We start from the raw sequence: 14,954 nt of genomic DNA on the forward strand, positions 1-14,954 counted from the left end.
AAAATAAAGAGGAAAATTTTGAGAAATTAACTAATAAACGAAGTGGAAAGAAAAAGAGGGAGAAAAAAAAAATTAAATATTGACAAAATTTTCAGTTGATATGATTGAATATTAAATTATGACGTCCATTTCATAATGAATGTTCTTTATCCTTATGCCAAAATGTTAATGGGTCCGGCTTGCGTCTAGTGGCCAGTGGCCACTAAACCCATTAGAATACGGACATGTGTCCAGTCTTGGATACGTGTTCGCATCGCAACGTGTCCAGTGACACTGGCCACTGGACACAAGCTCCACCCAATGTTAATTGATTTTTTTGGAGTAGTTCTAGGACCACAAATTATTTCACAACTTTTTTGCCATAATTCTAATATGGCAAATTGTGAATGGTTAATTATCACTTACACATGAATTCACAATTTTTTCTTTGTCAATCACACTCTACCTCGTCATAATTGTAGCAAGAAGTTGTGAAAAATTATATGACCTCAGATTTTTTATAATTTTTTGTGTAAACAGAATTTAATAACCCCCAAATCTTTTGTTGAGTTTATTGAAACCCACTTATATTAACAAATTAAAAAGTAAAATAAGAAGTAAAAAGTAATAACACAACAAAAAAGAAAAAGAAAAGAAAAAGAGAGATTAAATTATTTGAGATGGACATAGGGACATACTACACATACATAAGATACTAAAATGGGTAGCGTCGCACGTGGTTGTGCATTAGGTAGGATGTATAGCTGTTATGAAAATGAACAATGAAATAAAAATGAACATATGGAACTAGTTTGTTTGACTGGGATTCATAAGGTATGTCATTTTCCTTTCTTCATTTATTTATTGCGAAAGATAAAAAAAGAAAAAAGAAAAAAGAAAAAAGCTAAAATGCTAAAATAGACCTACAAATAGCACAAATAAACAAAAATGTAATAAATAAGAGGAAAGAAACGAAGAAAAGATCTTCTCAAAAAAAAAAAAAAGAAACGAAGAAAAGAAGCAATTGAAATTCGAAGGTGTTAGGTGAGAAAAGAAAAAGCCGTCTTACCCGCTTATTCTTCTTCTTCTTCTTCTTCTTCTTCTTCTTCTTTCTATTCTTTAGAAAAAGTAAAAAACGGTGAATGCCACGCGTTCAAATAGCACCGATCCCAAATCACTACGCTCTTTTTTGAAATGCATTAGAAACTTCCCGTAAGAAAAAAAAAAAAAAAAACAAGACAAAAGCATATGCACCAATTCTCAATGCAAAACTCTCTCTCTCTCTCTCTCATCATTTTCCTCAGGAAAGAATAAAAGCGTATAGTTTGTCTGTATTTGTTTAGCGTCTCTCTTTCTCTCTCTATATTATCTCTCTCTACGACTATTTGTGGGCTTTTGGGTACCTCTCTTTTTTGGGTTTTCTCAAATTTTCTAGAACCCCCATCTCTTTTCTTTTGTGTGTGTCAGTGTGAACAGCTTCTCTCCACTTTATAAAAGTGCACCTTGTCCGAACTAAGACGAGGAATATTAACCTTAGACTTAGTTTGGGGAAGTTATGGTATTGTTACCAATTGAAAAAATAGAACTGGTTTTGGTTCTAACTCATGGAAGCTGATCGTAGAAGCAAGCCTTGTCCCAATCCTGTTCACTTTCGTTTCTTTCCTTCTGGGTTCTATTGTTGGGGCTGGGAATTCTTGACCGCGCTCTTGCTTTTTAGTTGTTGAGCTTTCATTTTTCTCTTCTTTCTTCTTTTTCTTTTTCTTTTTCTTTTTTGTAATTAGAAATTCCAAAAGTGAATTTCCTTTTTTATTAGATTTGATTTTTGATTTCCGATATAAGGGGAAAAAAGAAATTAAAAGCCATTTTGTTGAGGTGAGGTGAGGTGTAGTAAGTCGGAGAGAAATGGCGCAAAGGTCAGTTCCGGCGCCTTTTCTGACGAAAACGTATCAGCTTGTGGATGATCCCGTCACCGACGATGTGATATCGTGGAATGAAGATGGTTCCACTTTTGTGGTTTGGAAGACTGCCGATTTTGCCAAGGACTTGCTGCCTAACTATTTCAAGCACAACAATTTCTCAAGCTTTGTCCGCCAGCTTAACACTTACGTAAGTTTCTTATTACATTCTCTCTTTTCATTCTCCCAATTTTGTTTGAATCTACATGTTAATTCTATCACAATAACCAAGGCATCTCATACCTAGATTGAAACACCCATGAGTGTTAATTGAATTACCAATCTTCCCTGAATTATCTTGTTTTTCTTAAGAGATGGTTTCAACCCTGCTACCGATGATTTGCTTTTATTAGTTTGCATCAAAACACCAATTAGTTTAGGCAGATATCGAATTCCAAATCTGTTACTAATCTCCTTAGAATTATGTTGGTTTTTTTAAGGATATTTTGAACTTCTGCTGACGATTATCACAGAGTAAATTATTAATTGATTTTTTTTGTTTAAACAGACTGATATTAAATCTTAAATCTCTTATTCGAATTCGAAGATGATACAGTAGAGTTGAGCTAATTTGCTTGTTCATTGTTTGGATAAAATTAATATTATGTGAGCTTTACAAAAAGGAGTAAAAAAAGCAATAAAATAAAACTAATCTAGCCATTGAGATTTGAGAGCGCTCTGTGTACACCTGCATCTATTAATTAAAAATTAAAGATGGTATCATTGTTGTTTGTTGGGTGTATGCATTTTTCTTATTTGCTTCTCATAAACAAACAAAAATGATTGGTTTGATTATATTATTTATTGGATAGCTTTTAGAAGTGAATATCATGCTGAATATTTCGTGCTTTTTTTTTTTTTTGACCATTTTTTCTGTTCCTCGCTTCCTTAGTTTTCTATAAGAGAAAAATGAATGCCAGTCGAAAATAATAGTATAAACTATGGTACTATTGATTATTAAATTAAAAAACCAGAAACCTTCCTGTGGTGTTTTTAAAAATGTCAATTCACCGGCTTGAGCTGTGCCGTGTTGAGAATGAAAAAGTAAACTATAATAGCAGAAGCTTCCAGTCCAATTAGTGGGTAATTAATTATTATTATAAAATTAATACAGTTTTATTCTTATTCAGTCCCCAAAACAATGGGTTGTTGAGGGGTATATTTGTCTTTTTATAGCATATATAATATAATTGTTCTGAAAAGTACTGTACGTTTTGTTTTTTTACGGGATAAATTTTTTATTTTATTATTTTATAAGTGTTTATGTGTTTGAAACTTCCTCTTGAATATTTAGGGTGTTTAGTTTATGTTTTCAAATAATTATTTTCAGTTTTTAAACAATATTTCACGTATTTTTATATATATTTTTACCCATATATATATTTTTATAAATATTTTTAAATAATAAATTTCAGTTTTTGAACTCTAACTTTTGTCTCTACACCCCCACAAATATTTAGATTTGTAGAGCAACTACCGCATGATACGCGTGTACGTAGTTCTAGTCGAAACCTTTGTGACAATTTGACATGTCAAACAAATACAACTTGTGCAGCTTATATCTCAGTCGGGCCCCACTCTGTGTTACTAAGAAATTTCTGGACAGATACAAAATTAATGTTGCGTATAAAAACTTTACAGTATAATAAAAAGCGGAGAAAAAAAATCCATGGTCCGACTTTTTTGTTTGTATTTTTCTATAAAAATCTTGAAGACTGCGCTGATTTTTGAGGTCAACACAAATCTGCATGCAACACGTGTAGGTCTGAGATTATCTCTCAACCACTCCTTTTAAGATTTCCAATTCAGTTCGTCGTGTTTTCCAACCTGACAGCTACGAACAACATACAAATTCTAAGAGTTACAGTTCTATAAGGCCACAATTTTTAAATTTTGTGCCAACAATTTTGATATACTTTTTGCGATTATTTTTAGGATCCGCTTTACTGTGTTTTTAAGATGTCTGTTCAAGAACTATTTTATAAATTTTTTTAATAACTATTTTTTTAAAAAAATTAATATTATTTTAAAATTTTTATCTTGTACTATAGTCACTCTATAAGTATAAGTGTTTGTGGAGTGTGAATAGTAACAGTCAGAATTTAAGTTTTTAAGAAGAAATTTCATATACATGTACACTTAAATCATGCTAAAGTAAAATTTTTACTCTGTATAAAATATATATATATATATATATATAAAATTGTAAAAAACAATCATAAATTTTTTCTTCTTAAGAGTATTTGTTTTTTTATCTAGGCCACAATTTTTATGCATCACCAAATAGGTCAACCATATTAGAGCACATTCTCATGACTTTGTGCAATTTTTTTTTTATATATTTTAGTATAAGCACCTATTTTTTATTATAAAGATTTTACATAACAACTTTTCAAAAATACCCACATGAATATATCAATTTTACCCTAAATTTTATTAAAATACTATTTCATTATTAATTTTTTTATTTCTCTCAAATCATCATCTCTCATGAATAGAGAAAATAAAGATAAAAAGATTTGCATAATTCACGCTAGAATCTCATTTTGAATTCTCTTATGGTTGTAACTTGTAATAGAAGTTGTTACCATAAATTGTGTCTAAGGAATTTCTCAATATATTTTTAATAGTTCAATAATTGAAGATTTGAACTCGTGGGAAAGTGGAAACACCAGAAATAGTAGGATTTTTATTTTTAATTAAAAACATAAACTATCCTAAATTTTCCAATCCAAAAAGTCAGAAACACAACCTGCTTTATCTTTCATTTTGTAATTAAATAAATTAAATTGAAATGTTATACAGGGTTTCCGAAAGATCGTGCCGGACAAATGGGAATTCGCGAACGAGAATTTCAAGCGAGCCCAGAAAGAGCTCCTCTCACAGATCCGCCGCCGGAAAACCGCGACGTCAGCTCCCGCAAACACTCCAGCATCCGGGAAACACGTCGACGTCGGCGGCGGAGGTCCGTCGTCGTCATCGAACTCAGGCGAGGACCTGGGGTCCACGTCCACGTCATCCCCGGATTCGAAGAACCCAGGGTCGGTGGAGACAACGACGACCCCGACGGCACAAGCATCCGATTTATCGGGCGAGAACGAGAAATTGAAGAAGGACAACGAGATGCTGAGCTCGGAGCTAGCGCAGACGAAGAAACAGTGTGACGAGCTGGTAGCTTTCTTGACTGAGTATCTAAAAGTGGGTCCCGACCAGATCAATCATATCATTCGTCAAGGAAGCTGTGGGTCCAGCTGTGTTGATGAAATAATCGGTGGTGGTGGGCCCATCATCGGCAAAGTTGATTCCAACGATGATGACGACGAAAACAACAACAACAACGTTGTCGAAGATAACGGTAACGGCAACGGCTACGGCGGTGAGGGTTTGAAGCTGTTTGGGGTTTGGTTGAAAGGGAATAGAAAACGGGGCCGTGAGGAGAAAATGGGGTTCAATAATGGGTCCCACACTCGCCCTTTGGCAAAGGAAATGAAGGTTTGTAATTGACCATTCAGCCTGTGCCACGATGGCAACAAGACAGTGCGTAGGATAAGCCTGGTTCACCAACTTCTTACACGCTTATTATGTAGTTGCTTTTGTTTTTAATTAGGGGAGAGAAAATATATACTCTCTCAGCCACCGTAAGGTTTAGTATTAAAGTTTGTTTGTTTGTTTGTTGTTGTTGTTTTTTTTTTTTTTTTTTCTCATTACGTGTAATTTTGTAATAACTAATAAAGGCTGCATGGTTTTGAAAATTCAAAATCTGTCTGTAAAATGGAATTATGGAGTAGTTGTTGTGGAAGGTGTAGGTCAAAGGCAAATGGGCCTTCACTCTTCTAGACTCTTTGAAAGTTGTGACACCTTTACATATACCATTCATGTAAGACTTGCACTTCGGAGATTAATGGACAACTTGATGTTATATAATGATTATGTATATTTCTGGTCTCCTTTACTTTTCTTCTTAATTACTACTCAATAGATTTTATATTTTCGGCTTGCTTGATATAAGCATGATTTTTTAGCTGTGTGTGTCAAAAAGTAAGGGTATCAATTAAAAAAAATGTTGGCTCAAAATCATTGCCTATTGCGGAAAATAAATTTAAAGGTTAATTACTACATTTTAGTATTAGTTTAGGTGGAATTTGATTTTTCAACATGTGATTTTAAAGGTTAATTCTTAAAAGTTTTATATGTTCAAATTAGGTTGCCTTGACTTGAAAAGGAAGTCTAAAAAACATGATCTCTTAGTCGTTTGAGGGTGGAATAGAACGAAATGATCATAAGAAAATGAAAATAAATAGAATGGAATGAAATGTATTTAAGTAAGGAAAAAAAATGGAATGGAATGGAATTAAATAACCTTAATTAGATGTTTTAGAATAAATGAATGGAAAAAAATAAAAATGAATAGAATGTAAGTAATCTTGTTTAAAAGTAACATAGAGGAAATGAAATGAAATGGAATCATTTTATGACAATATTATTATTAGACCCCTATTTTAAAATAAATAGTTGAGTATATAAGGGAATTTTGGAAGTTTTAGTAAAAAATTCATTAAATCTAATTCGATTTTCTCTCATTCCTCCCAATTTCGAGAGGAATGAAAATTTGAGGTTTTTAAAGAAATAGAGAAGAATAAGTATTCCCTCTTACATATTCAATTTCCTCCCACTTAAACTCCCAAACAAGGAAATTGACTTTTCCATTTCCTCTATTAAAACTCTTAAATAAGGGAAGGGAATGGAAGAAGGGAAGAATATTATAAAATTATTTTTTTTCATTCATTTCCACTCTATTTCATTCTCTCCTCCCAAGGGCTTAATCACCAATAGAGTAGTGCTACTGCTTTTCCCTTTTGGTTACAAAATTAATAGGAATTTCCGCTAGGATCCTCTACGAAGAAGAAAATAGTGGCATATATTAGGATGGGAAAGAGTTTTTAAAAGCAAGAGGGCGGGGGCGAGGTTATATCTGTTCAAGTCATCATGCCTAGAAACAAAGCCCTCCTAGCAAAACTTAATTGGAGACTCATGACCGAGAAGGAAGCCATGTGGGCTTAAGACCCTTCAAGCCAAACATTGGCCCAAAGGCCCAAACCCTGAGAATCCTTCCATCTAACGCTCTTCAAATAAAAAGAGAGGAATTTAAGGTGGCACCCTAAAAAAAAAGGCTTAAGATATGTGGTAAATAATGGCAAATAAGTTAACTTTTGGAAGGACAAATCACTGGTTAGGCACCTCTAAGAGATCTCTAACCTTAGAGGAGCAAAATCTTTTAGTGATCTTTTGTTTGGTGTTCGTGTGTGAAATTTTGATAAGATTTCAATAACTACCCAATCTTGCACTAGCCCTTAAAGCTACTAATGTTTGCACCTTAGTAGATACGGAAGATCATCCTACCTGGAATTTGACTAATGGGAATTTTAACCTTTGGAACCAACAACCTTTTGATTGGATTTGGAGGACCAAAGCTAGCCCTAAGATCCTCTTCTTCCTATGGGAATGTTGCCATGGCTAAGTGTGGCAGTAATAGCATTCCTCATGGCTTCTTTGCGCCACTGTTAGTGAGTTACTAGGGATTGTCCAGCGGCGTCTTCTTTTTGGAATAAAGTGGGAATTCCAAATCCTTGCTCCCACTCCTTTTCTTTTCCCTTTCTTGGTTGAAATCAAACTGCATGTTCAACTGTAACTCATCAAAATAGTCAGGTTCCATAGTAAATATTACTTTCTCCCTTGGTGTTTGGAATCTTTGGCTTAGTTGAAATAGAGTGGCATTTAATGGTAATATTCTCCTCCGAGTATTACTCCTTGGTAGATCATGATAGGAACTGAAGGATTACAAAGGCCATTTCTTTTGAATGGAATACTCCACCATATGCTCGGGTCAAGCTTAACATGAATGGGCAATGGTTGAGAGGCTTCTCACGGGCAAGTGGTGTCACAACATGCCTCCAACCCGAGTTGAAGGCTCTTAAAGATGGGTTGATTCTGGCCCTAGATATGAGAATTACATGCTTAGAGATTGAACTTGACTGTAACAGCTATTGACCTAATTAATTCAGACAAGACCACTAATGTGTTTTTGAGTCGTATTGTTGAGTGCAGGTGCCTATAGAGAGGCTTGAGCAGCACAACCTACAAGCAAATGCATGCGTGAATATTCTTGCTAAAGCAGCTGTACTAGATGCTTGAAAGTTTTATGTTTATGAGATTAAATTATCAATGCATTTTATTCCTTTGTTACCAAAAAAATAATAATAATAAAACTTCATTGCAAGTGGCTCGATTTTTTTATTGGATGATTGCATGACTCTCTAGGATCCCTTACACGTAAGTTAAGCATGTGATTGCAACAAGCTTCCATCCTTTAAATTTCATCTCAACAGTATCCTCATCAACTTTGATGGCATACATTGCTCAAAATTAATGCATGTTTTTTCACTGAATAAGTATTTCATTAACCATAAAAAGGAGAGAGAGTGAGTGAAGGTAAAACACCCCCATCTCTAACCGGGGAAAACAAAACTTTCAACATGAATAGAGGAGAGAAATCATTCCCTCTTCATTACAAAAAACAGCCATCCTACCAAATTTTGGGCTATAAAATTAAGCTCTCTAGTCTCTACAGGCATGAGATACTAAAGCTAGAGGCTTGTAACAATCTTCTAGCTTCACCAATGATAGGTTCAATTGACTGATTTGGGGAGAAGATGGAGGGGGGGGTTACAGTATTGAAGGGGAAATGACATTGAGAGCATCTCTTGGAAGATGCCCAGGAATGAAACCTACCCTTAAGTTTAAGGACCAAAACTGGAAGTTTTTTAATTTAAAGACCAATTGAAACCTACCCTATATTTCAAACAGACTAAAAATAGTTGAGCCAAATTAATAAAATGGATTTTACCATGTTCTAAAAAAAAGTTCCTCGTATACATAGATGGTGTTCTCTTAAAAAAAAACTCATACATAGAGAATGAAAGCTGTAGAAATTAACGCACCTAGAAGGATCGAGATGCTTCAAGGATTGGCTGTTCAACAAGTTCCCTATATCATCCTTCCCTGCCATGATAGAGATTATATTGAACTTGAATAGTCAATGACATTCTTTTTGTTGTCGTTGGCAAGGGATTGCATCAATGCCCCACAGAACATCTAGCTCATATAAATTTTACACTGCATTTAATGTAATAAAGAAGAATCAAAAGAGAAGAATTTGAAAGAGATAACAGTAACACCCTCGTTGGTTGGACCCTATGACTCCTGCCTTTGGAATAGCGTGCCTAACAGGGCCAACTGGACTACTGTATCCAATGCATGTTTCATTTTATAGCAAGGTTTGCCAGGCACCCTGCTATGAGGATGATCCTTCTGCTTTTGCTCTCGTGTAACCCAGCTGTATTAGCTTTTGTACCAACATCTTCTCAGCATCTGCCTAAAATGCCAAAGGAGATGGAAGAATTAGATGAATATATACATCAAAAGGAGATCCAGATCAAACAGCCAAATGAAGTATTAAATTAACTAGTAAAAACATATGGTAAACTACATTTTTATACCTCAAATTTTTTCTATTTGGTCCAACTTTTGATTTTGCCCAAGTTATGAGTTCAGGGACCAAATAGAAACTTACCCGAGTTTGAGGTGAAAATATATAGCTTGCCCAAAAACATACTGACACTAAATCCAGAGAAACAACACTGATAAACACGTGTACTTGTGTGTGTGACCATGCAAGTTTATGTTAGAGAGAGAAGAGACCTCAAGCATGGGACTATTTTTAGGGATGTTGCAAGCCAAAATTATATTGAGACCAGTCTTCAACACTGCGAGAAACATGGCACGTCAGAACAAGCACAAGATATTTGTATATAATCACAAAAACATCAAACATGATTCAGAACTTACCTAATCGTCGAGCAATGCCAGCTCCTGTATTATCAGAAGCTCCTCCAAGTATGGAAGTAACACTAATCATATCCTTCTGCTTGCATCGCCAAACAGTAGAACACAAGGTTAATTTTTGAATTGTGAAAATAACAATATTAAGCATTATGTAAATGCAATTCTCATCATTCAAGCTTCTCTTCTCAGGGTACAAGGACTAAGAACATACAGGTCGTGTAGGTGCAGCTGCATATATGCGTCCCAATTTGGCAGAGTCACAACCGATCCACACATATATCTACAATCACAATAGGTTCAACATAAATAACAAATTATAATTAATCATTCACGGCAGCAGTTTTCAGAATAAGATTGTCATTCTATAAGATATTATGATGAGTATAGATTGAGTAATACTTGGATTGTTTATTAGAATTCAAAAGGCATGTGCTCAATGGTTAAGCAAGCATTAATCCTTCATTTACTTCTATCTATTATCATCACCCAACAGCTTATAAGTTATAACATGCTAATTACCAATAATGTCCATATGCTGCACATTTTAGTATTACATATATACGATGCAAAGGTGAAATTATTTAGTGCACCCGTGCATTAGTTTACTTGTACATTGTTAGTTAGTTAGGCTTGGCTTAGTTGGGTAGTACTATTATCTTAACTGTCAAGTCCAGCTGTAATTCTGTTAGACTATTATAGCCAAGTATAAAGGCTGATCTGATTGAAATCTGATGGTATGAGAATAATAATGCAATTGATTAGTTTCTCATTGAGATTTTGATTAGGAGGTTGATTCCCTCGAAAGAATCATTGGAGGCCTAGTTCCCTCTAAAGAACTACCATAACTGTGAGATTGTGAGTTGAAGTACAAGAAGGTTCTTATCATTTTGGTATCAAAGCGAGTTGAGCCATGGTTCAAGAGACTCGTTATTCCCTTTTGAGCGACTTTGTTTCCTTGGTTCAACAGAGGTTGGATGATCATGTGATAGCCATGGAAATGATCTCCAGACGATTGGAGCAATTGGATTCTAGCATGAAGGCAATGCAAGTTGCAATGGAAGGAAGATTACCAGCCCAGCAGCAACCTGAGCAACAACAAGAAGAACATCTTCCTCCTGTAGCAGAGATGGTGTAACCGCCAATACATTCCCAGCTGCATAATCAAAGACCTGAGGTATGTGCACTGGTCTCTAGACTTATTAAGCTTGAGTTTCCAAGGTTTAGTGGGGGGGATCCTTCAGTTTGGATTTTTAGAGCTGTGCAGTTCTTTAGCTATTATAATATTCCTGAAGAAGAGAGAATCTTAAACGCTTCTTACCATTTAGATGATGAGGCTCTAATTTGGTTCCAAGATTGTGAAAGATCTTTAGATTTTTGGGAAACTTTTGTTAGAGCTATTCAAACCAGATTTGGTCTTTCCCCATATGATGATCCTATGGAAGCCTTAACAAAATTGAAGCAAAGTACCACTGTTGCAGCTTACAAAAGCCAATTTGAGATGTTGAGCAATTGGATAAGAAATTTGCCCGAATCCCATAAGTTGAGTTGTTTCATGAGTGGTCTTAAGATGAAGTGAGATTAGCTGTGAAGATGCAGAATCCAAGATCTCTAAATGCAGCTTTTGGGTTGGCCAAGATTCAAGAAGAATATTTGCAGTCTTGTAGGAAGGCTTATAAACCTGTCTATGAGTTTAACAAGAACAATTGGCAATCATCATCATCAGCTGTAGTTAAAACTCATAACAAGGGTGATATTAGATCAAGGGTGCCTATACAAAAGGTGTCTTCAACTCAGATGGAGGAGAGAAGAAAGAAGGGGCTTTGTTACTATTGTGATACCAAATGGCATCGAGGACACCAGTGCAAAGAATTAAAGTTGTTTCCCAAGGAAGGCATGGAGGTTATTGGTGAAGAAGAAGTGCTAGCAGTGGAGGAACAACCAGATTTTGAGCCTGAGCAATCTCTTACACTGTATGCTTTGCTGGGTAGTCCCTCTCCAGGAACTATGAGGGTTTTGGGGCAGATAGGGGACATTGGGTTGTTATTCTCCTTGACACAGGAAGCTCCCATAATTTTCTAGATTTTACCTTGGTATAAACACTGAGTTTACCCTTAGATACCACAAGAATTCTTGAAGTTAGAGTAGCAAATGGTGCCCTAATCAAAACCAAAGGAGAGTGTAGAGATGTATCAATAAGCATACAAGGAAATGATTTTGGGTTAAATTTAAATGTGCTGACTTTGTGGGGGTGTGATGTGGTGATGGGTACTCAATGGCTTAGTACTCTTGGTCTCATCAAATGGGATTTCAAGATCATGGAGATGTCTTTCTTCCATCAAGACAGGCAGGTTTGCCCAAGTCTCAGAAACAAGATGTTGTGTTGGTAGTAGTGGATAGGCTAACCACGTATGTCCATTTTATTCCTCTCTCCCATCCTTATTCTGCAGCAAAAGTTGCAACTCTGTTTATGCAGCATGTGTTCAAGCTACATGGCATGCCTGTTTCTATTGTGAGTGACAGAGATCCAGTTCTTACCTCTACATTTTGGGGGGAGTTGTTCAAAAAACAAGGTGTTGAGTTATCTATGCCATCATCCTATCATCCACAATCTGATGGGCAGACAGAAGTGGTTAATAGAAGTCTTGAGCAGTACTTGAGGGCATTTGCAGGTGATAAGCCTAAGCTGTGGGTTGAGTGGTTACCCTTGGCTGAGTTTTGGTTCAACACAAATTTCCATACATCAGCCAATATGACTCCATTTGAAGCCCTCTATGGCTTTCAACCACCAAAATTACTGGATTATATCCCTGGCATCACTAAGGCAGCAGCTGTGGATGAGTATTTGTTGAACAGACAGCATGTCCTGAGCCTTCTTAGGAGTAATCTGATTGCTGCACAAGACTGAATGAAATTGCAAGCTGATGAGCACAGACAGGAGAGGTATTTTGAGGAGGGAGACTGGGTTTTCTTAAGGCTACAACCCTTCAAGCAGAAATCCCTTCGACCAAAGCAAGTTGGCAAGCTAGCACCTAAGTTCTTTGGCCCTTTCAAGGTGTTACAGAAGATTGGAACAGTAGCATACAAGCTGGAGTTACCACCGGAATCTGGCATCCATCCAGTCTTCCATGTGTCATGTTTGAAAGCCAAACTTGGACAGCACATCACTCCAATTCCCACTCTACCACCAGTGGATGATCAAGGTCACCTTTCACCTGCACCCAAAGGAATTCTGCAGCAAAGGACAGTCCAGCTGAGGAGGAGGCCAGTAACTGAAGTTCTAGTCCATTGGGATGGTTCATCATCAGAGGATGCTACTTGGGAGCTGTTACCTAAGCTGCAACAGCAGTACCCACACCTTGTGGGCAAGGTGCTTTAAAAGAGGGGTGCAATGTTAGGCTACTAGATATATGCTAATTGTATAACTATATGCATTAGTTTACTTGTACATTGTTAGTTAGTTAGGCTTGGCTTAGTTGGGTAGTACTATTATCTTAACTGTCAAGTCCGGCTGTAATTCTGTTAGACTATTATAGCCAAGTATAAAGGCTGATCTGATTGTAATCTGATGGTATGAGAATAATAATGCAGTTGATTAGTTTCTCATTGAGATTCTGATTAGGAGGTTGATTCCCTCGAAAGAATCATTGGAGACCTAGTTCCCTCTAAGAACTACCATAACTGTGAGATTGTGAGTTGAAGTACAAGAAGGTTCTTATCAACCTGCCTTCCTCTCACACATGTGCTTTAAATGTAAGTCTAAGTATTTTATATCAAATGATACTACATCATTTGTATCAATATCCAATAAATGAGAGACATGCGCAAAAATAACTACCAACTAACATGTCTTTCATTTGTTAGTTACCGTTAATATGGTATGATTTGATACTAAATACCTTCTCTTATACATGACACATACATAGTGCATGCAGAATAATTTCTTGCAAGCAAAATGTGGGTAAGAGTCTCAATGAAATGCACAAAATTTCAAGTTTCCCAATTCCCAATTTTGTGAAATTGCTACTGATCCAATCCGAACAGTTTCAAAAATACACAGGAAAATTCTAAAACAAAGTTACCTAAATGGTGAAACAAAAAGAAACAACGATAGGTTTATCAAACTAGTGAAATCAAAGGCACCCAGAAAAAAAAAGAAACAATGATAGACAAAAAAAAAAAAAGAGAGAGAAGAGAGTGATGGATTGAGACCTGTTTGGGAAGGCGTAGGATTTGAAAATGAAGAGCAACGTCGTTCACAACTTCAGTGAAGCACGTGATCTGCACGCCACCACCGTCTTTAACTTCATCATTGAAAACGAGGGCGGAGCTTATCGCTTCGTTCAAAACCTCCACGTCCGGTTCTTCACGAGCCATTATCAAATTCAATTACAGAACTCAAAAGCTTTCTGTTTAGAGAGCAAAGTTATCAATTCCGTTTGAACTCAAATACGAAATTATACAATATCTCAACAATGGACAGGACAAGATAGCTCAATAGCTCAGATCAAACCCAAACCATTAATCACCTCTCAATAGCAAAAAATAGAAACAAGAGAAATGAATTTTACCTAAAAAAAATGATAAAGAAACAGAGTGATATACACTTGAAGTTGAAGCTCTTCGCCTCTTCGTCAAACCGGCGATGGGTCTTCAAATTGGAAGTCGCTACAGGATGTGAGGTTTTAAGTATAAGCTCTAAAATAATTTGGGCTTCAATTTTTTTTTTTTTTAATCCTTAATTTTTGTTTATTTATAATCAAATTAAGTTTGAGTCTTAATTAAATGTATTAAAAAATCCTTAATTTTTGTTTATTTATAATCAAATTAAGTTTGAGTCTTAATTAAATGTATTAAATAAATAAGTTAAGTATAAGAAAAAAAAAAATTGTTCATATAAATAGGCTTATGAATATTAGTGTTAATACAAATCCAGCTGAGCTTAGACTTGATATAAACTTTGACAACAAAACTCATATCCTAGTAAGTCCTTAGGAATAGTGGGTTAGAATTGCAAATCCAAACCAAATAAGTTTGATATGGGCTTGATAAAGTATTTGTGTTGGGTCTCAAGCTTCAAAAGTTTGATATTGAGCTCGAGCTTGACTTGACTATTTAATT

General features: G+C 35.6%; 2 protein-coding genes across 4 annotated transcripts; one reads left to right on the top strand and one right to left on the bottom strand.

Moving 5' to 3' along the window:
• Positions 1-1,176: 1,176 nt before the first annotated feature.
• LOC142624152 (heat shock factor protein HSF24) lies at positions 1,177-5,858 on the top strand. Its single transcript, XM_075797670.1, has 2 exons — positions 1,177-2,085; positions 4,740-5,858. The coding sequence occupies exons 1-2, from the start codon at positions 1,882-1,884 to the stop codon at positions 5,436-5,438; spliced, it is 903 nt and encodes a 300-aa protein (XP_075653785.1). The 5' UTR covers positions 1,177-1,881; the 3' UTR covers positions 5,439-5,858.
• LOC142624153 (uncharacterized) lies at positions 5,592-14,542 on the bottom strand. 3 transcript variants are annotated; one of them, XR_012842294.1, is made up of 7 exons: positions 14,405-14,542; positions 14,046-14,242; positions 10,048-10,116; positions 9,840-9,918; positions 9,693-9,757; positions 8,933-9,366; positions 5,592-7,928 (listed from the first exon to the last, which is right to left on the bottom strand). XR_012842294.1 is itself a non-coding variant. In XM_075797673.1 (6 exons), the coding sequence occupies exons 2-6, from the start codon at positions 14,208-14,210 to the stop codon at positions 9,286-9,288; spliced, it is 456 nt and encodes a 151-aa protein (XP_075653788.1). In that variant the 5' UTR covers positions 14,211-14,242; positions 14,405-14,542; the 3' UTR covers positions 8,820-9,285. The 3 variants fall into 3 exon arrangements, 2 of the variants coding, with proteins under 2 accessions (XP_075653788.1, XP_075653786.1); XM_075797673.1 differs by lacking the exon at positions 5,592-7,928 and having other exon boundaries at positions 8,820-9,366; positions 9,840-9,915; XM_075797671.1 differs by lacking the exon at positions 5,592-7,928 and having other exon boundaries at positions 8,820-9,366.
• Positions 14,543-14,954: the final 412 nt, after the last annotated feature.

The sequence above is a fragment of the Castanea sativa genome, chromosome 2 (assembly GCF_040712315.1).
Source record: "Castanea sativa cultivar Marrone di Chiusa Pesio chromosome 2, ASM4071231v1".
Lineage (NCBI taxonomy): Eukaryota > Viridiplantae > Streptophyta > Magnoliopsida > Fagales > Fagaceae > Castanea > Castanea sativa.